This window comes from Trifolium pratense, linkage group LG5 (genome assembly GCF_020283565.1).
Source record: "Trifolium pratense cultivar HEN17-A07 linkage group LG5, ARS_RC_1.1, whole genome shotgun sequence".
NCBI classification, from domain to species: domain Eukaryota; kingdom Viridiplantae; phylum Streptophyta; class Magnoliopsida; order Fabales; family Fabaceae; genus Trifolium; species Trifolium pratense.
Window position 1 is genome coordinate 19,643,255 of NC_060063.1, and position 21,636 is coordinate 19,664,890.

Consider the following 21,636-nt stretch of genomic DNA (forward strand, 5'->3'; position numbering starts at 1 on the left):
AGCCATGGCGATGAAGCGAGGAAGCGAACGAAGCACGATGAGGAGCTAAACTCCTTTGAAGGTAGAATCTAGGATAGTTTAGGATGTAGTTCAACTGAATGTAATCTGCAAATGTTGTAAGAATTTACTCTCTCTATAGTGTTCATCCAATGCAAATCTGTTTTTAATGCTTTATAATCCTTCATTAGTGTTATAATGATTTCGAGTTAAGTCACGTGCGAGAGTATTGATTTAATTTCTGAACTGATTTGTATTGAGCACTCGAGTGTCTCCGGTCGAGAGATTGAGGCATAGAGTGTAGCGAACGATTGACGCGCGTTAATATCATTCGTTGTAGGTAGCTTCCGCCCGAGAGATCGGGGGAGTATCGACAACGAATAGAGTGGATTTTGACAAGAGATTGCGATTCACTAATTTGTCGATCTAGTTGTGAACACTTGAGTAAATTCCTACGACATAGTAGATTGCATGTGGTTTAGCTATAGACTAGATGATTCCGATGATTCTACCTCGCTTTTCCTTTATATCAAAGCACGTTTTCCAGCAATTCATTACTCAACATACCCCCAATTTATGTGTATTTTCTGTGAAATGTCTATGAACACAATTCGACTAGTTTGATCACACAATCCCTGTGGATCGATATTTTTATTACTACGTGGTTTTCGTGCACTTGCGAAATATTCCATCAAGTTTTTGGCGCCGTTGCCGGGGATTGTGATTGATTCAACTAGGCAATAGTGTTCATATTTTCTGTGTTTTCTCTATTATTTTTCTGTTTTATATTTTTCTCCCGGAGCGTTCTACTTGTGTGTTTCATTGTGCATGCGGAGAACAGGTCCTCAAGAGCTGCAATTTGATCCAGAGATTGAAAAGACAGCTCGCGCAATTCGAAAGGCAACAAGGGAAGCTCAAGCTTCAAGGGGAAGAGTTTTGCTAGGTGGTACACCGGACTATCAAGGACAGAATTCAGTGACGATGGAAGAAGAACAGGTTCCACCGGTTCCTCAACCGCCAAGGCGTACCCTTGGTGATTATGGGAGGAGAGACAACGACGCGTTGGCAAATCAAGGCTTTCAGCCGGCGAATCCTGTCTCATTCGACATCAAGAACACGGTCCTCTCCGCCTTAAAAGAGAATCCGTATTCAGGTTCGGAAGCTCAATGCCCGAACTTACACTTGTCTCACTTCTACGAAGCCTGCGACTATACCGATCCACCGGGGGTGAGCGAATCGGACAAAAGACTGAGGTTATTCAAGCATTCTCTCACCGGCCGTGCTAAAGATTGGTTAGACACGATACCCGCCGGAACTATTGAGACTTGGAGACAGCTGGAGCGGAAGTTCTTAGATCGTTACTTTCCTATTCATAAGTTCCTAGAAAGAAGGGCTGAAATTAGCAACTTCGAACAAGCGGATGGTGAAACGTTGTATGATGCTTGGGAGAGGTTCAAAGTTTGTCTTAAAAGGTGTCCGAATCACGGTTTCGATGGACACAATCAGATGCAAATGTTTACCCAAGGTTTGAGGGCTCAAACGCGAATGATACTTGATGCATCCGCCGGTGGTTCGTTGAAGAACCGTGATGAAACTGAAGCAAGAGAATTGGTGGAAAGCATGGCTCAAAACGAGTATAGAGCTACTAATGATAGAGGAGCCAAAAAGAAAGGCGGAGTGTTGGAATTGGATACTCAAACAGCACTATTGGCACAGCAAAAGCTCATGACTAGCCAAATGGAAGCAATGATGAAGCTGCTGTCCAATCCGCAAGTTCAATCTTCTCCAATAGGTAAAATTGACAATGTGCGCTGTGATTTTTGCTTGCAGGATCACCCAAATGGCGGATGCTTCCCGGAGGGTTCAGAGGAGGCTCGCTACCTAGCCAATTTCCGGAAGCCGTACAACAACAATAACAACGGGTCCGGATGGGGGAATGGTATGCAAAGTCAAGGTGCACCGCAACAGCAGCAAAGGCCTCCATCAAGGATGGAAGAGACTCTAAATCAGTTCATGCTCATGACCCAAAGCAACTTTGAAGCGATGAAATCGAGTCAAGTAACCTCTAACAAGAATCATGAAGCTTCTATCAAGAATCTTGAGGTGCAAATGGGTCAGCTGTCAAGACAGTTTTCTATGTTGCAAAACCAAGGAGGTTTCGGTGGAAACACTCATGATAATCCTAAAAATGAAACTTGCAATGGAATCACTTTGAGGAGTAGAGAGATACCGGAAAGGCCAGCTGTGGAGAAGCCCTTGAAAAAGAAGGTCAATGAGGGAGAAGTTGAAAATAAGCAAGAGGTTGTAGTTGAAAATAAGAGATATGAGGGAGAAGTAGAAAATGAAAATCTGTCTAAGGAAGTGGAGATTAGTGAGGATGAGAAAGAAGAAGTTGAAAAACAGAGGGAGATAAAAGAAAAAGAGAGTAAGAAGGTTGAGAAAGGTAAAGGAATTGATGAATCGCCGTATGCTAGGATGCCTTTTCCTAGGAGAAAGAAAGTTAAGAATCTTGAGCGGGAGAAGGAGTTCAAGAAATTCATGAAGGTGTTGAACAAGCTTGAGATGGCCATACCATTGGTTGATGCTTTGGAGCAAATGCCGAGTTATGCAAAGTTTTTAAAGGAGCTGCTCACAAAGAAAAGGAAACCATTAGATGATGAAATGGTGAGTATGACGGAAGAGTGCAGCGCCCTCATTCAACGGAAGCTACCTCAGAAAAAGAAAGATCCGGGGAGCTTTACAATTCCTTGTTCTATTGGAAATCTCACGATTGAAAAGGCTTTGTGTGATTTGGGTGCTAGCATTAATCTGATGCTGTTATCAATGATGAAGAAGATACCGGGAGCGGTAGCAAAGCCGACAAAGTTGAGTCTCTCTTTGGCGGATAGATCGGTTGTGCATCCGGAAGGTATTCTCCATGATGTGTTGGTTAAGGTTGCTGGGTTTGTGTTTCCCGCAGATTTTGTGGTCTTAGACATAGAAGAAACTAGGGAGTGGGAACCTTTGCTACTTGGTAGACCCTTCTTAGCAACCAGCCGTGCCCTAATCGATGTGGAGATGGGGGAACTCATGCTAAGGACTGATGATCAGCAGGTTACATTCAATGTCTTTGATAAGATGGAGTGTGATGATGGAGACCCACAATGTTTTAAAATCCAGGTTTATGATCATATTGTTAAACATGCTCTTAAGTCACCTTGGAATGCACACTACTTGCCACATGGTGGCACTTCTTTTCCTTAACCCCTCGGGGTATGGAACGTCAAGCATCGGGACGTTAAACAAGCGCTGGTTGGGAGGCAACCCAACGGTTTCTAATGATTAGTTGTTTTGTTTTGCAAGATGCAGGTAGGTGCGCAGCTTTCAGCAGCAAACAGAGCAAAACAGAGAGGACTGTGAAGTGAACTACGCTGGAGGCGTAGTGAAGTCACGCGCGGCGTCGTGTAAGTGGAGGAAAGAGGTGCCTCTGGAATATCGATCACGCGCGGCGTGAAGGCTTCCTACGCGCGGCGTGATGATGGAAGTGGATAAGTGAGCTCTCTGACTTGTGATCACGCGCGGCATGGTATCCATCACGCGCCGCGTGAACAAGGCAGAGAGGAAAGTGTTTTTGCTAAAGCGATCACGCGCCGCGTAAGGAGAGCTACGCGCGGCATGATCAAGTCAACTTGACCGTTTGAATTTGGTCAACATGACCGTTGGATTTAGGGGATAGAGAGAAATTTTGAAATAGATCACGCGCGGCGTGGAGTAAGTCACGCGCGGCGTCATCATGTGACTCTGTTCTGATTATTTAAACTCTCAAGTTCTAGCTAAAGACTCACTATTCATCAAGGTTCAGATTCATCTGCGTGGTTTTAGGCTTCAGATCTATCAATTTCACTAAAGTTCTCAAGTGCGATGTGAAGCCTAAAATCGGTGCAAGTGAATCCAGTAACCTTCATTTCATTAATTCAATCTCATGAGGGTTCTTGCAGGTATTAAGGTATACAGTCTGGTGTTTGGTTTTAGGCCTCAGATCCACCCATCTATCTCGATTTTGCACTTTTGTTGGTAAGAAGTTTCAAAAAAAAAAAAAAAAAAAAAAAAAAAATCTGTGAAGTAAGGGCCTCTCTGCGTTCTGTTCTATTGCTGCTGCTGCTACTATTCTCCTACTCTATTTCTATCTTTACTTAATTGTCTTTTACTTTCGTTGGGTTGTAATAATATTTGATGTTGCTTGGATATTGGCTGGATGTTTTATTTGTGTACTCTAAATTTGAATCTTCTTTTGTTTGAATGTGGAATGGTTTTTACTTCTAGAGTTTGTTTCAATATTTTGGCATGTTCCTTCTAGTTACTTGAGTATCAATTACTTGATTTTCTCCGTGTGTGATATGTGAAACCTGCAGTGCAATAGCTTGTTGCACTCATGTGATCAAGAGGCAAAGGAAGGGAACACACACTTTTCGACCGGTTCTTTGATTCGACCCAACCGAGAGGTATTGAGCCAAACACTACTTTTTCTTCTATGTGTGATATCCACTCATGTATTGTCTCTCGATTTTGCTTATAGTCTTTTTATTTGATTGGTACTCTTGTAGCACACACGAGGCATGTTCCTTGGTACCTTTGAGCCTTTCTATCCACCCTTACATATAATTATCCTTTGCTTAACCAATTTGAGCTGAAAAAGAAAATGTTATTTTTGCAAAACCTTGAGAAATTTTTGTTCAAAAAAGGAATGACTTTCTTGGAGGTTAGGCACCTAATTAGTGGTTGATGCGCATTGCTCACTACTAAGTTTGGGGTTGCTCTTTGGAATTAGCAACAAATAAAGTTTGGGGTGAGGGTACTAGAGAACTTACAAAAAGTTTTGATTTGAAAAATTGAGAAAATTTCAAAAAATTTGCAAAGAAAAAAAAATGAATGAAAGAAAAGAGATGAATGTGAAAGAAAAATAGAAAAGAAGTACAAAAAGAAGTGATAGCCTTGAATTCAAAGAATTGCAAAACTTTGTTTGATGATTGAAAAAGGTTCTCTAGTCCACTATAGTTCAAAGGAAAAAGGGGGTTTGGTTTATGAAATATTTTTGACCTTAGGGGGATCTAACTCCAAGTTTTTCTACTACTTATCCCAAAAATGTCACCATCCACCCTAGCCAAGCCACGTTATAACCCTAAAAGACCTCTAATGTGTGTGCACAAGGTGAACCGAATGAATTCTTAGACTACTTGCAAAATTATTGTTGACTTGCATTGATGTGTTGATTTGAGTGAATTACCCAAACTGAAGAGTGCATGTGAGTAGTGTGATGAAATCATAGAGCCTTGGTCGAAAAGTGTGAACTACTTGAAAATGTCTTGCGGGAACGGTTGTGCAAATTGAGCATTGTTTGCAGGTGGATCATTGATCATCAGGTGAGTCTCACGTATGTATGATTCGAGTGAATTTAAGGAAAATGCCAAGGTCTTGACACAAAAGCTTGAGGTAAAAGTTGTTTCCTTGAGGACAAGGAAAGGTTTAAGTTTGGGGTTGTGATGACAAATCGTCACACTCTCTAATCCGTGCCTATTTTAGCAACATTAGATACATTTTAGTAGGTTTTTAGCAATAAATATAAGAGAAATCTAACCATTAGCTTGATTACTTGTTTTGCAAGAAAACAGGAAAAACTGCAGGATTTGAATGATTTTCACTACGCTGGGGGCGTAGCCCATCACGCGCCGCGTGATGGAGCTCACAGAGAGCCAAGATTTTGACTCTGATCACGCGCCGCGTGATGCCTTACCACGCGCGGCGTGAAGCCTTGTTGAAGATGAAGATTGCTCTCTGACTTGATCACGCGCCGCGTGATTCTGTTACTACGCGCGGCGTAGTTGATGGATTTGCAACCACGCGCGGCGTGATAGATCTGGCGCGCGGCGTGGTTGCCTTCTGTATATATATTTTCTGCATAATTCTGTTTTCTGGTTGGAAAATTCTGCAAAATTGATCTACATTCTGGTTTTGGAACTTCCAGATCGCGATTCAAGACTCCAGAGGATAGCTCCAAGCACGTCGAGAGCATGGATTCACAAGCCATGGCGATGAAGCGAGGAAGCGAACGAAGCACGATGAGGAGCTAAACTCCTTTGAAGGTAGAATCTAGGATAGTTTAGGATGTAGTTCAACTGAATGTAATCTGCAAATGTTGTAAGAATTTACTCTCTCTATAGTGTTCATCCAATGCAAATCTGTTTTTAATGCTTTATAATCCTTCATTAGTGTTATAATGATTTCGAGTTAAGTCACGTGCGAGAGTATTGATTTAATTTCTGAACTGATTTGTATTGAGCACTCGAGTGTCTCCGGTCGAGAGATTGAGGCATAGAGTGTAGCGAACGATTGACGCGCGTTAATATCATTCGTTGTAGGTAGCTTCCGCCCGAGAGATCGGGGGAGTATCGACAACGAATAGAGTGGATTTTGACAAGAGATTGCGATTCACTAATTTGTCGATCTAGTTGTGAACACTTGAGTAAATTCCTACGACATAGTAGATTGCATGTGGTTTAGCTATAGACTAGATGATTCCGATGATTCTACCTCGCTTTTCCTTTATATCAAAGCACGTTTTCCAGCAATTCATTACTCAACATACCCCCAATTTATGTGTATTTTCTGTGAAATGTCTATGAACACAATTCGACTAGTTTGATCACACAATCCCTGTGGATCGATATTTTTATTACTACGTGGTTTTCGTGCACTTGCGAAATATTCCATCACTGACAGTACACCATAATATCATATACACATTCAATCCGGTCCACAAAACATGTGGTGCATTGGTGAGAGACCTATCATGGTCTTCCACCTTAGAATCCGCCTATAGAAAAGGACGAAAAACACCACATATATTATGGCGGATTCTAGAGTGGGCAACCCAATCATATCTCTCACAGGTGGGTTGGGGCTATAAACCATGAGAACCGTTGGATTTAAATCTTGCACATGTTCTTTCATACACTTGATTTTTCTCTCTTAAAAACCAACACAAGTTACACAACCACACGGTCCACACCCAACCTTCTCTTTTTTACGGTTTGTTCTTTCTCAAAAAGAAACACAAATTTGTACTGTTCATTGCATGGAAATACCTTAAGATTTCATCTCTTACTTTTACTTCATCTTCCATGTCTCAAATCCTGATCTTAGTTTATCGTTGTTTTATTAAATGATGTTTACAAACACTTTTCCTCTATTATCTAAAATTTTCTAGATCTAAAATCCTTTTTGCTATTTTCTTATTTGTTCTTCAATGTTTCCTTTTCACTACAATACCAATGGTAATAATCAATAACAATTAAATCAGTGTTTTTTTTTAATTGAGTGGATGAAGATAATGGACCGGTGGTGATTGATTTAGATTTTTTGAAGAAGTGGTGGTGATGTAGAGATTATTGCAAGAGCTATGGAAAATAAGGGTAGAGGAGATGAAATGGAAGAATAAAAAATGAAACTGCATGAAAAAACCAAACAAAAGAACTCCATGATTAAAAGAGTTTGTAACTTCATCTAAATCTGATAATTTGTAATAGTAAAATGATTTGGGAGAAAGCTAGAGAGAGAAAGAGAAGAAAAATTAGCAACTAAAAATAATTGTGTGTGGATAGTACATGATATGATCAATGTAGCCTCTTCATCGAACGGTTATAACATTGAACCCACCTGTGAGAGATATGATTGGGTTGCCCACCCTAAAATTCGCCGTATATTATTCCTATGTAGTAAAAAAAGAAGGAACAAAAGAAAGTTGTTTACTAATTGCACGTCATTGTCTTTGAAGGGAATATATGTGAGCATAAAAAGGAACAAATGTTGTAAAGTGGTGTGAGATTTTGTTCCTTGGATATTGTTAAAAAATCAAGTTGATTAAGCCATTCAATTCAGATCAGACGATGGATTGAATACATAGTTAAATAATTTATCTGTTGATTCAAATCGGACGGTTCACAGTTGTAATTATGTCAGCAAAAAATCGGACATCAATTAGAAAATGGGATACCAATTTAGCCTTAACATATCATTTTCCTAGTCTCATTTAGTAACACTATAATATAATTTTCTATATAACTTTGGGTCATGTTAACATGTGCACCAAGGGCACATGTTAAGTATCTAAAAATAGAAATTTACATTTAATAATATAAAAGAATTTAATGTTTAAAAAATATAATGCACAAATTACAAGAGAATATTACTACATTTGTATTCTTAACATGTGCCTTTGGTGCACATGTTAACATTTTCCTAACTTTAATTTAAAAATATGCATAGATATATGAGTCATTCAATTCAATGCTTTCGAAAAGTAGGTCATTCAATATCATATCATTAAACTTGAAACCATTAAGCATATCGACCATTCAAAGGTGAGTAATAAAATTACTACTTCATATATTGTATTCCCTCATGCAAATAAACCAAACTTACAAATTAAAAAATTAACAGAGATTTTATCATTATCATAGTGTTTATCCTTTATTGACAAAAAAAAAAAAAAAAAAATTCTCTAATTAATCTACTCTTGTTGTTATTGTGTTAAGTATGAAACTAATTGGGACATTAATTACTTGGATATTAACAACGAACGATTGATGGAATTGGGATACCAATTTTTTTCCCTTCACAATCACAAACATATGTATCACACTACTTATTTTTGATGTTGGCTCTCATCAATATGGCTACCACCTATTTGTGCATAAATTGAAAGAATTGAGTTTTATGCTTATCAACGAACATCTGATTGTGTTAATTAAAAATGCAAAAATTTGATTAAATTGTTAACAATAGTGATAATAAAATGGAAGAGAAAGAGACTAAAATTTCAATAATAAGAATAACATAAGACCTACTCTATTACGAAAAAGTCTTCCTTTATAAAATCTGGTCCAGAGTTCCACCAAGTAAAATTCATAATAGTATTCCTAAAATTAACGAGCTTATCAGCTCGAGTGTTTCTCCGAAAAAAATTCTTAAATCCTAGTAACTCCCACATAAATATATTTAAAATTAAGACAAAATATTGTGGCATAAATTTGAATACATAATCTAATGTTTAAGACTATAAGTTATACATAATGACACCAAAATTTAATCTAAAATCACCAGCAAATTGTATAATTCACTCATCACTAGTACCTTATCTATTGCTAATACAAGATAGATTAAAGAATACTCACTTGTAATAACTTTTTACATTTATTGCTAATACAAGATATCTTAGGCTTACTACAACAATGCCATTGCATATAATATATGACCTAATAACAGTGTGAAGATTATTTTTGGATGACAACTACAAAAACAATAATTCATGTATATATATATACCAAGAACCAAGAAGAAAAAAAGCAGGTCTAGTGCAAGGACAGTCTTACATAAAACATTATATCGAACCATAGTCCAATGATTCCCAGCTGAAAGGCTGGAAAACATAGTAAACTCTCGGCGAGCTTTTGAAGAGCAAAGCCACACAGACACAAACAGCTGCAATTGCAACCATTGAAAGCATCGCCGGCCTATAAACAAGTGCCCTCCTCATACCGCCGCTGCTGCTGTGGGCCAACTTCTGTTGGCATAGCCCACAATGATTTGGCATTGCTGTTGTTGCAATCTTCTCTGTATGGAAACTTAAAACTTTTGACGACTTATGCACGTCTGATTGTTTCTTCGTGTTTCCGTCTACAAGGGTGCCAGGAATGTCAAGGACATGTGTTTGGTCGTTTTTGCTTGTTTTCCTCTGCACAAGTTGAATGTAGGAGTAGTGGCCCTTAAGGGATGCATAGTCATTGGGTGTCAAACCTGTGTTGTCTTTAGCACTTTTCCATGCCTCAATTCCTACCTGATCATGACACAGATAAGGGTAAAACATTTTGTAATAATTCATTACCGAATGTAACTCAATTAAGGATTTGACAATATATTGAGAAGCATACATGCTTTCCTTCTTAAGAGCTCACCTACCATGTTGAAAAGAGAGGAATGGGGAAATTGCATTGACGTATTAATCAATGTTTAATCGATTGAACTACTGTTGAACCAGATGAGTAATAAATAAATAATTTATTTTTTTTTTGAAAAAAACGAACTCAATGAACCAACCGTAGTTCAACCCGGTTCGACCAGTTCTAAAGATTGAGGAAAAAACTGTGGGTAAACCAACAAGTTCAATTAGTAGAATAAAGGAACGTTTGTATTATCTTCTAAATTAGCAGAGCATCTCAATTTGAAATAAGTATTTCGAACCTAACTTACCCTAACTTACCAAAAGTGCTTATAACTCTCCAAAAAATCAATTTTTAAGGTGACCATAACCAAGATCATATAAGCACAACAAAGGTCATATTTCTATGCGTTGTGGAATTAATTCAACCCCATCAACCCAAAAATCCAAGGTGTCGTACCCAAACAAGAGCATGGATGACATAACTCATCCTCTCAAAACCATCTTGTAAGATGAGTACAGAAAGCCTTATAAAGCATAAAAAAGGCGATGTCTCTAAATAATGTAGAACTAAACTCATCCCCTCAACCTAGCACACTAAAGGTGTTGCATTGCAGCAATGAAGACAGACGAAAGTGGCACAATAACAGACCGCACGAGCGGCCGCAATAAAGGAAGGTCAAACAAGGCTAGGTGTTAATGGAATAGTCAAATGAAGAAGCTTCTGAAAAAAGCTGCTTTAAGAAGAAGCCATGGTATAAAAGACTCAAAAGTCATTGTAAGACCATTTTACACAAAAGTATAGCCAACATGACACTATTAATCATAATGATTTTACGGTAGTCTCCATACACCTTTCTCCCATACCTGGAGTATAATGGTTAAAATATGAACTGAAGATATATGATCATACAGAAGCAAAAAAAAAATTACCTTTCCCGGATCATCAATTAACGCATCCAATACATTCTCATAGCCATTCATACTTGCTGCAATATGAAGGGGAGTCAACCCAGCAGGCCCAACAGTATCAGGTCTAAACAGGAATCTGTCAGGCGACTTGTTGAGTAGCATCTCTTTACTGTCTCCACCATCTGACGCATTAACTGGCACAAAGTTTAACAGTAGTTCCACCATAGGCCTGCAATTTCTCTTTACAGCTTTGTGAAGAAGACCCATGTTTAACAACGCAAGCTCTGCCGAGGTATGTTCTCCAGTATCAACTTCACCCTCAAAGATAATGCCCAAGAGTTTTTTCATCACGGCGCACCAATCGTGGTCCATAGAGAAGCCGACAAGCCATGAATAGCGATTAAAGTGGAAGGGATCTTGAACAGGTGCCATTGACCCTAGCCTAAATTTCACACGAATTCTATGAAGGAGCCAACCCATTTCTTGTACGAAATTCATTGCTCGAGTCTTTTCTTCCATTAATTTGGCTTTGATCTGGACATCATCAGCAGTCTCTGCTGCTTCAATGACGGTCTCCAGATTACATATCTCGGAACAAACTTCAGGCTCGGCAACTATGAATGGAAAGGAACAGCTGCTGAGACCATTATCTTCAACCTGAGTAAAGAATAGCAAATCAGAGACAAAGATATAGCTTTAAAATCTAGCAAAATAGAGAGAGAGAGAGAGAGAGAGAGAGAGAGAGAGAGAGAGAGAGAGAGAGAGAGAGAGAGAGAGAGAGAGAATTCTGAGGACATTTTTATCTGATTCTACAACCTCGCAACTCCATATGCTTTCTAGATATAAGATACTTTCTCTGTTAAGCCAATTCTTAAACGATTCTAAAAGATTTGAAAATTTATAGTTTGGTGTCTGTCAAGGCGTATGAACAAAGTATCTCTTTAAACATTGCCTACGAAAAACCTACATACATAACTCAAGATTTTTAGAGTCGGAAGGGCGTTGTCGAACTTAAAACTCTCAGAGACTGGTTATAAATAGATTGTATGAAAAAACTACAAGTATTTAGGATCATTGATGAGAGCCCAAATCCCAGCCCAGGACAACAATCACTTAACAACGGAAGGAAAATATGTGTGTAATATTTCTATATGATGAAATTCCAGTAGAACGAAAAGAATGGTCCAGTCTCACAAGCATGCTCCAGTTCTTTCCGAGCTTCACCAAAATCAAGAAGTTCACAGTGAAGCTAACAAAAATCACTTCATAAAAATTTAAGCAGATTTCATTTTGCTGAAAGAATGTCATGGAAAAAGAAAGTATATAATATTGTAAGATACCTCAATAAACCCTCTTCCAGTCATATTTGGTATATGACAAGAGAAAATGAGATTCTGAAGCTCGTGATGTCCGATAGCTGCATCCGCACCATCAATCAAATCATTACACATACCCTCTACCAGATACTTCCCTTCAAGTGCACAGAGCAACCTGAAATCAAGAGGAAAGGTTTAACTTTTGGGCCATTTGCTTAAATAAAATTATAACCCAGACATTTAGGTGACATTTCCTAGTTTCTCTTGCTCATATTCATTTTCAAAATTATTTTGGTGCTTATACACCGCATACTATAACCAATATGAAGTTATATTTCTTTCAAAATCCTACGTAATCATCGCTGAAGTAGTGGGGCATATATCTCCAACAATCCCATAAAATGTGTCACTAATTTCTTAAGAAATAGAGTTTTATTACATGATTAGTTCTTGCTTATATTTTCGTATTATCAGTTGTTAGGCCAGTTTATGATTCCTGTAATTCGAGGCTACCAATTAACAGAACTTATGTGTATTATATAATGTTAATAAGGTAGTATTAATATTATCAATTTATCAGCGAATAATATTCAGCTATTATTTCCTTCCTCTATTTCAAGTAGTAGTGTATCCAGCAGCATGCTGATGGAAATAAGTATAGCTCAAAAAATATGCCTCTATGGCTTTGCCAATGCCCTTTTCGGAACTAGAGCCTCTCAAGTCTTAAACAAATAAGGTGTGTGAAAATTACCTTGTACTGGACAGGAAAAGGTTTAACCCTTTCACAGTAAATTTTACGTCTGCACTTGCAGAAACAGCAAGGGGTTTAACGCACAAAATCTGACAATTTTGTGGGCTTCCAAGATGCAATGGCACGTCTAAGACCACCTGACCTGCAGGAGATATACAAGAAATAAAAGATATATATTAATAATCCAAGTAAGATTTTCGAAGAACGGATGCAACACACACAGTAAGAGTGAACCAACCATTATACAGAATAGCTACAGAGTGCCGCACTCTTGTATATATCCATCCTGTTCTCCAAAGAGAATCATTTGATGCAGCAAGAAGCTTTCTCAAGCTGGACCCCAGATTATAGCATAGCTGCATTATGAAATAGTAATAGGCACATTAAGATTTATTGTTTAGATGGTTCCAGTATGCAATCTACATATGGTATTAATCAAATTAAAAAATATATATATACCTCATTCCATGCAGAATTTTCTAGGCGGAGACATATAGTTAAAACAATACATCCCGGTCTTATATAGCTCTCTATCTCGGTGGGACTGTGGGATAACCAGCTAAGGATCTGGTGCTCAAAAAGAAATATTAATCAAACACCAAGTAGAGAAAAAATTTCAGTGAAATTGTTGTTTATACCAATTTAAAGGTAGGGAAAAAAATACCTGTGATCGAAGAACAAGAGGGAAATCACTAGGATCCTTGCCAAAGAGTTTGAAAACAATTCGATCTGTTCGGCTCTGTCAAACATAACAGAGAGTAAATAAACCATATGTCAATAAATGAAATCTTCTGGTAGCAACCATAAGGCAAGTTACACTCAAAATATCAAGAGATGTACTGGGGAATAGAAGGAATGCTTTATTCTATACATAGATCATGTCCATGAATTTTGTGAACAAAGTAGTATATTATTTTATCAATTACTAAGAAATAAATCATATACACAAGTTATAGGCAATTCCATGAATATTCTTCTATTGCCATCTAAGCATGCACAATAATCTAGCAGCATTGATAAATAGAGCTAAAAAGAAAAGCATGATCAACAGATAAATATACTCCAATAAGTATAAAGATTTTTTTTCATGCGAAATAATCCCGTGACTAATGGAAAAGTATATGGAACAAACAAATAGACCCCAATTAATGCCCTTGGAGGAAAATAAATTTAAATAAAAGAAATCATCAGAAACAAACATTTGAAAAACCATAACTTCTTTGATACAAAGGTAATAGGAACACCATCAAGCTATAAAGTAATAACGAAACAAATGCTGATTCCTAAAGTAATATACCTGCCCTTCTCCGCTAGAACTCGATGGTGACTGGGAAGAGGTTGAATCTGAGTTTCTACTCGTCTGTGGCGGACTTGACTTGAGAGAATCACATTGTACCGGTGAAGGATGACCATGGGACCCAACCCCTAAAGCCACATGCGGACGAGAATTCGTGGGGTTCTCAACATAATCCTCCACGTCATCATATACACTATTCAGGTCAATATTACTTAACCCATTTCTTCCAGCTGTAGTCTCTGCGCCAACTGGTCGAGGTGGAAGGCTGCCCCTTGAAGGAAGTACATTTGACGAGTGTGGTACCAAAGGAGGTTTTAAACATCCTACTCCTCCAACCCTGCTTAAAGGTATACCTTTTTGTGTCGTATGATTGACAGGAACTGTCGCACACAGTAACCTAGACTCGGGAGGATCCTGACGGATTAGACCATTACTCATTTCAACACGAGAATCAATAGGTCTTGGTGGTTCAGCACCATTTGCATTTGAGTTTGGAATATACTGTGCAGCTCCAGATGTCCCCGCTTTTACTAAATCTTGAGGTCCCACCAATAAGGAGGTTATATTTCTTCCGTTAAATGTACCAGCTAAACTTGTCAGGTTCCCAACCAGACGAGATATGACATCCACGTTTCTTGTATGATCTTCTCCACTTGCTGCAATTTATAGAAAGCATTATATGTGAGTCAAAATAAACATGACATTGATGAAATTCACAATAACTGTAGATAAACATAACAGTTCCAATAGCAAATATAATTTGAATAATCTCAAAAGGAAACTTAGAAAATTTCAACTTTTCAAGAAATGGTTTATATGAACACCATCTAAAGCCCTACATAATTCTAAACAAGATTGTAAATCCAAGAAGAAACAATTAATAAGATGTGCTTTACATCCCACATGCATCTACACTGACGCTGCTGTCATTTTCAACTTATCCGACATATTAGACCAATAATAAGAGCCGTGTGTACTAGGCAACACAACTCCTTGTGTGGCATTGACTTGTAATGCCCTTTGAATAAAAAACAATTAATGTTAATCAATATGGTGGCAGTTGCCCTCTCATGAATATTAATATGGCACTAATCAAAGTTTCTTGGTAGATGAATATATGGTGCACAAACTGATAAAAGATAGTTTATTCTCCAAAAAAGGACAGACCCTCAACTTCTACTACCACGAACACAAAGTTATTCTACTCTTTTTGGATGAAATAACTTCGAAGAAAGAAGAAAAATCGGATGAGCTACTATCAGAACCAGGTGTTTGACTTTCAGTTGCCATTAAAATCGGATCTTAGTAGTTGTTACCATATAGGCACCACTTCTTGAAGACTATAACTAGTTATTTTCATTTTACCATAGTTGTCAATCCCAAATAGCGGTGCGACCAACTCTAAAACTGGGATAGCAGGATGACCACTATTTGGCTTAGTATATTTATATCTAAATATTTAGTATTAAAAAATTAGATATGTGTGTGTTTGTGTGTGTGTGTACACACACACATATATCTAATCCTTTAATACTAAATATATACAAGTAATTATGTTAGTGTTGGTTAATATTACTATTTTTATTCAATTATTGGTCTATTTTACTAAATAACCTTTTTTTATTTGATTATGTTACTTTGTTATTTTATTATTTGTTTATTATTTTTTATATATATTTCTGTAGATTGGGTCTTAAGAGCCAAGACTTTGTCTTCACATTTAACCAGTAAGTTGACCTAAGGACATCATAAACCCTGTAACAAACAATTGGTTGCCGCCACACACAACCATCAGCTATTTGTGCAGCTGAAAAATCGGAGGGTTAGGTGTGCCACATGGACACGACCCACACTGCAACGTTCAGGCTGCAAAACCACCTGTGGCCCCCAGCAACTGCTCTGCGCCACATCAGCACAATCGAGGCAAGAAACACTCTTATTAACTACCTAGCATTTTAGCTCTTCATAGGATCCAAATTTGCTATAAATGTTGTAGCATTGAAGCATGAATCCCAAGAGCATGGATACAATTAACACCTTCACAGAGGTATCATCCATCCAGCACCATTGACCCATCTTAATTTATTCTTAATTTCTTATGACTATCATATTTCCTCAATCCAGAGATTATTGAAAGAGAAAACAGCAAGCAAATAAGCACTATTTCAGTTCATAATGTAGCATCCAAATAAGAAATTACATATGCAACACGTGAACTTACAGTGCATATTAGACAGTATCCTTAGTAGACTCATCAACAGATAGCTACTGCCCCTTTCTTCATTCGGAGGACCTCCATTAACTTCAGCACCATCAGGATGTGTCTTCCTCCTCCTCTTATTATGGCCAGCAAGACGCCTACGACAACTTCTCTTCCCTTCATCAAACTCATCAAGAACATGAAACCTGTCATAAATTTAAGAAGTTGCACCAACTAAGGTGCTAAAGTAAATGTTCTGAAAACTACAAACACACACTTACACCCGGTTCTAAAAAAACATTACATATTCCAAAAACATTTTACTCAGTCAAACATTCACACTATATATGTCACATTTAAGAGTTTTAATTAAATTCAAAACATCATTAATAATCTGACATAATTTGCAATTCAAAAAAAAAAACTGACATAATTTGATTGACAGTGTAAAAAATCTTTACACCATACATATCAATTAAATTCAAAAATTAATGTGACGAACATATCATAAATCTCAATTGTGCTCCCTAAGAAACTATCATTTTAAAACCTAACTGACCTGCTACATTGTTGACAGAATCGCTGCATAACATTACCAACCAGCGCTTTACTAGCCTTAGAATGCACATCACAAACTTTGTGACGACGATGGTAATCCTTTGCGCTACTAAGATCCGCCCTACAATCCTCCACCTGACAAACAGCACGATTCGAAGTAGTAACACCAATCTTCATTTGCTTACCACTTTTTTCCTCTCCTTCCATGATAGGGTAAACTTGACCCCCAAGATTCAAATTAAGAGAACCAATATCATCATTCATCTCCAACCCTTCACCAACAAAATCCCTCCTTCTCTTCTCCAATTCTCTACTTCTTTCACCAGAAGCCAAATTTTTAGAAGCATCAACATTTTGAGATACTTCAGGATCAACCTGTAAAAGTTGACGATTTCTACAATCTGTTGGCACTGAATTCAGTTGCTTAGCAGTAAAAAGATCACCATCCCATCTCCAATCATTCAAATCCCACTTTGAACTCTCCATTCCAACACTACCACCCTTCAACTCAGGCACTACTGGTCCATACAGATGCTTATTTTTTCCATCAAATTTAGCATCCATATATCAAAAAACCACACCTTAACAAAACTAAAAATACCCAGATTCCAAATCAACCAAATTATAATACACAATTGAACTAATAACATAAAAATTCAAACTTTAATCATCAAATAACAAAAACAAGAAACCCTATCAACAATAAACATGGATCCAAAATTAAAGCTACTTTGAAATTAGCATGAAATTGATATTAAACAGAAGCAGAATTGCAAAATTAAGAGCTTACAGCATAATTTGAGAATACCCTAAACCCCCAATATGAAGTAAATTATTGAGGAAATGAAAGAAGAGAAAGAGTTGAGGGAAGATAGATAGATGGATAGAATAATGGGTATAGGAAGTGGCCACAGAAAGTATGCGTATAACAAAGGGAAATTAGGAAAAGGTTAGGACAGAATTTGTAGAGAAATGCTGTTTATGTGCTCTTAGATGGTACTTGCCTGCCTCAATACTCTCTCTCATTACTCTCTCTCTCTCTCTCTCTCTCTCTCTCTCTCTCACACACACTAGTGAAAAAAAAAATCTAAAAAATAATAAAGTAACACATATCATTAAAGTCACGTGTACTTATCTCAATTGACAGGACATTGCATTATATATGTAGCGGACGGAGTTTAAAATCCGGTCATTTTATTTATTCATCTTATGAATACAAAATTTAGCCACTAAACTATTTGACCAAATAGTTAACTCTAAATTGATTAAAATACCCCTTAAACAAAGTTTCTGTTCTTATAATATAAACTCATATTACATAACCTTATAGACCGAGTAACTTAAGTTCATAAATTGAATTAATGTAAACCCTTAAATTGGGTGTAAGTGTGAATGGAGTTTACTAAAGGTTATGTGAACTGAGTTTACTCGGGTTATATAAACTTAATTTACGTATGATTTGAAGTTTATTTTATAGGTACATGATCTTATGTTACATTTACTAACAATTGAAATCACAAACAAACATGAAATTGCATAAAAAAGAGAATGTTCTAGAATCGATAAAGTATAAATTCACTAACCTATGTAATATTCTTAACGGAATATATGCAAAATTCAATTTTTTATTATGATTAATGACACATTAATGGAGTTTGTGAGTGATGGCGGTCAATTATATGATATATTTAATACTATTATAGAGTAGTTTTAGTAGCAATTGAAGACCAAATACAACCAAATACCTAAAGTTACGAAGTTACTTGTCCAAGAATCAAGAAAAGTGGAAAATGCATAAAAAAGGGCAAAAAAGGAAGGAATTGAAGAATCCATCGTACCCACGATGGATGACCATTGTAGAACGATGAAGAAATACACACATCGTACCAAAAATGCCATCACTGGAGCTACGAGTGTCGGATCGAGGCCTGTGACCATGCGTTGGAAAGCTAAGACAAAGAGCTACAACTTTCGTGTTGAAGAAAAAATCTAATTATGGACGCCATCGTGCCTATGATGGGTTACATCGTGGCCACAATGACAAGGAAACATGGCCGAAAAACGCACAAACCATCGTACCCACGATGACTTGTCATTGTGGCACGATGATGACGGCAAAAGCATGCAGAGAATCTGAGCAAATCTTTCATCGTGCCACGATAAGATCCATCGTGGCCACGATGAGGCGAATTTGAACGCCATCGTGGCTACAATGGATACGATAGGTCGCAGGAAAAAGCCCAAATTCAGCTGAAAAACTATAAATAGAGCTCTTCTCCTTCACAATTATTGATTCAGAAGTTCGGAGAACTATAAGCTCTCTAAGGAGCAAGGGAGGAGGAGCAAGGAGGGCTAAGGAGCTCTCAAGAGAGGGAGACTCTCCCCCACCATAGGGAGACGAAACTTCCTCCGCAAGGAATCAAGGTTATTTTTATGCATGTTTTCTTTATTGTTCAATATGCTTAATAGTAGCTAAGTCCCTTTAGGTTATGGCAAGTAGATGAACTCCCCTAGGAATGCTTGAGAACATGTAATCTGGCTAAGTCTATATACAAATTGCTATTCATTTATTATCTATCAGTATTTGTATCTATCGTTTTATACACTAGCTTATATGAACGTACGCATATTTTGTTAGTAACTAGGGCCGAAGTGGATACCGTGACACATCTAAGGCTTGGAAACAAAGGGATACTATAACCCACTTACATGAGACCATTAAATTCAGTATATGCGGTGAGGTTAGAGATTAAGAATTGCCCATAGCTAAATTCTGTACTTAGGGAACCAGTTACGCTAGAGAACTTGTTAAATTAGGAACCTCTAAAGGTAAGGATGTCCATTAAAGGTTGAACTCGTTAATTGTAAGGACAAGAAATAACGAAGGTTAAACCTAGTTTAATTGATTCACCCTAAATAGATTACAATAAAAGTAAGTATAGTTATACTAGGCTTGCTTTAATAGAAATTAATCTCCAGATAATACGTCAATAATAAGCAGATATAGCGTCAGTTACCAAGCAGAAATATGGGAGGAATTCGAAAGCACTTAACCTACTTTTATCATCTTGAACTCTTTCTTTTATCTTTAGTCTTATACTAGCTAACTCTGTCTCAAAATCTTTTTCAAACAAACACGCAAAACTATCCTAATTCCTAATCGAAACTGATAGCTTTGACACAATCCATGTGGAGACGATAACTTACTACTTTATTATTTGGTAGCGATTTTGTACACTTGCAGAGCCGACCGTCAGTGAGTTTGTGAAAGAGAACACATTAATGGATTTATGAGAAAGAGAAGCGTGAAAAGTACAAGCATAAAAAGATGAAAAACGATTTTTAAAAAAATATATATAAAGAATGACAATTTTAGTATTATGATTAAATTTTAATGAAAATTGAGTATAAATAGTTTTTTTTAGGGTGTGACTAGAAAACTTCAAATTTACATTTCGAATTCGGATAAAAACATTTATAAATTAATAAATAATATTAATATTTATCAATTAAAATATGATTTATTATTACTCTGGATTATTTTATTTTTTTAAGTGATAAACTACTTTTCTTTCGTTTTGTTAAAAATATATTAATACATGTGAATAGTTTGTTTTTTTTTTTTACAAATACATGCGAATAGTTGATAATATGATTTATTTATAGTAGTTCATAAAAAAAAAGGTATATTATCATAAGAGTTAGGGTTCGAATTCAATATTTTTCATATCTTTAAATTTAAAGACGGTAAATATAGTAAATAAATAAGCCATTAGGTTTGGTATAGTGGTGAAAGATTTGGGTAGTATGTTAGAAATTCTTGGTTTGATTCTTAGCTCCATTGCAAATTAAAAAAAAAAATTAACTAAATTGTTTGACAAACAAATATGAATATTTTTTCTTTGTTTTTTACCAATCATTAGTTGTTTTAATGGTGATTGGCGCTAGATTTGGTAGGGAGGATCACAGTTCGATCCCCCATAAATGTCATTGAGAGGTGGCTGGAACCACTTGATACCAAAACTGACCTCTAACTAAATTAGGCAGTCCAAAAACTAAAAAAAAAAGATTTTTTTTTTATATCTTATTATAATATGAATATATTTTGGTAGAATATATGAATGAATTTTAATTTAGAAGTTAGTGTAATCTAAATATGGATGTACTCCAATTAACATCAACTTGCCATTATTACTTTCATTCATAAGGAATTCAATGAATTTAACTTGAATGAATAGACAAATTAATATTTGAAGTTATGGACATCTACCAATAATCTTTTGTTTTTGAAATTTAATCAAACCATTTAGATTTATATATTTTTTTGTTTTTCCAAGATAGATTTATAGTATGTCACTAGGTCATAATTTATGGTAAACTATTTAGATTTAGGACAACTAGACGCCGACCCGTGCTATCGCACTGGTTCTAATTATGTATATGATATTAAAAGAGAGCTATTCTTACCTAGGCACAAGCCTAAATTAATTTTTCTTAGACACACATACATAAGTTAAAAAAATTAAAAGATAAAAGAATGGATTAATATAAGATGATGTGACTAATTTATTTGTCTTTAATTTTTTTTCAATGATGTGTGTGTGCCTAAATAAAATTGATTTGGGGTTGTGC

General features: G+C 36.6%; 1 protein-coding gene across 1 annotated transcript; it reads right to left on the reverse strand.

Moving 5' to 3' along the window:
• Nucleotides 1-9,139: 9,139 nt before the first annotated feature.
• Nucleotides 9,140-18,108, reverse strand: LOC123884047 (squamosa promoter-binding-like protein 1). Its single transcript, XM_045933043.1, has 11 exons — nt 17,795-18,108; nt 17,006-17,595; nt 16,468-16,652; nt 14,247-14,902; nt 13,614-13,688; nt 13,409-13,516; nt 13,188-13,305; nt 12,950-13,091; nt 12,223-12,373; nt 10,904-11,539; nt 9,140-9,868 (listed from the first exon to the last, which is right to left on the reverse strand). Exons 2-11 carry the CDS (start codon nt 17,566-17,568, stop codon nt 9,413-9,415), a joined length of 3,090 nt encoding a protein of 1,029 aa, XP_045788999.1. The 5' UTR covers nt 17,569-17,595; nt 17,795-18,108; the 3' UTR covers nt 9,140-9,412.
• Nucleotides 18,109-21,636: the final 3,528 nt, after the last annotated feature.

Excerpts from the sequence above, each read along its gene's own strand:
- LOC123884047 (XM_045933043.1), bottom strand. The coding sequence starts at position 17,568 with ATGGATGCTAAATTTGATGGAAAAAATAAGCATCTGTATGGACCAGTA. Across the intron at positions 14,903-16,467 it reads GATACTGTCTAATATGCACT|CAAGTGGAGAAGATCATACA; the intron begins GTAAGTTCACGT and ends TATAAATTGCAG. Across the intron at positions 13,092-13,187 it reads TGTAGCTATTCTGTATAATG|GTCAGGTGGTCTTAGACGTG; the intron begins GTTGGTTCACTC and ends TATCTCCTGCAG.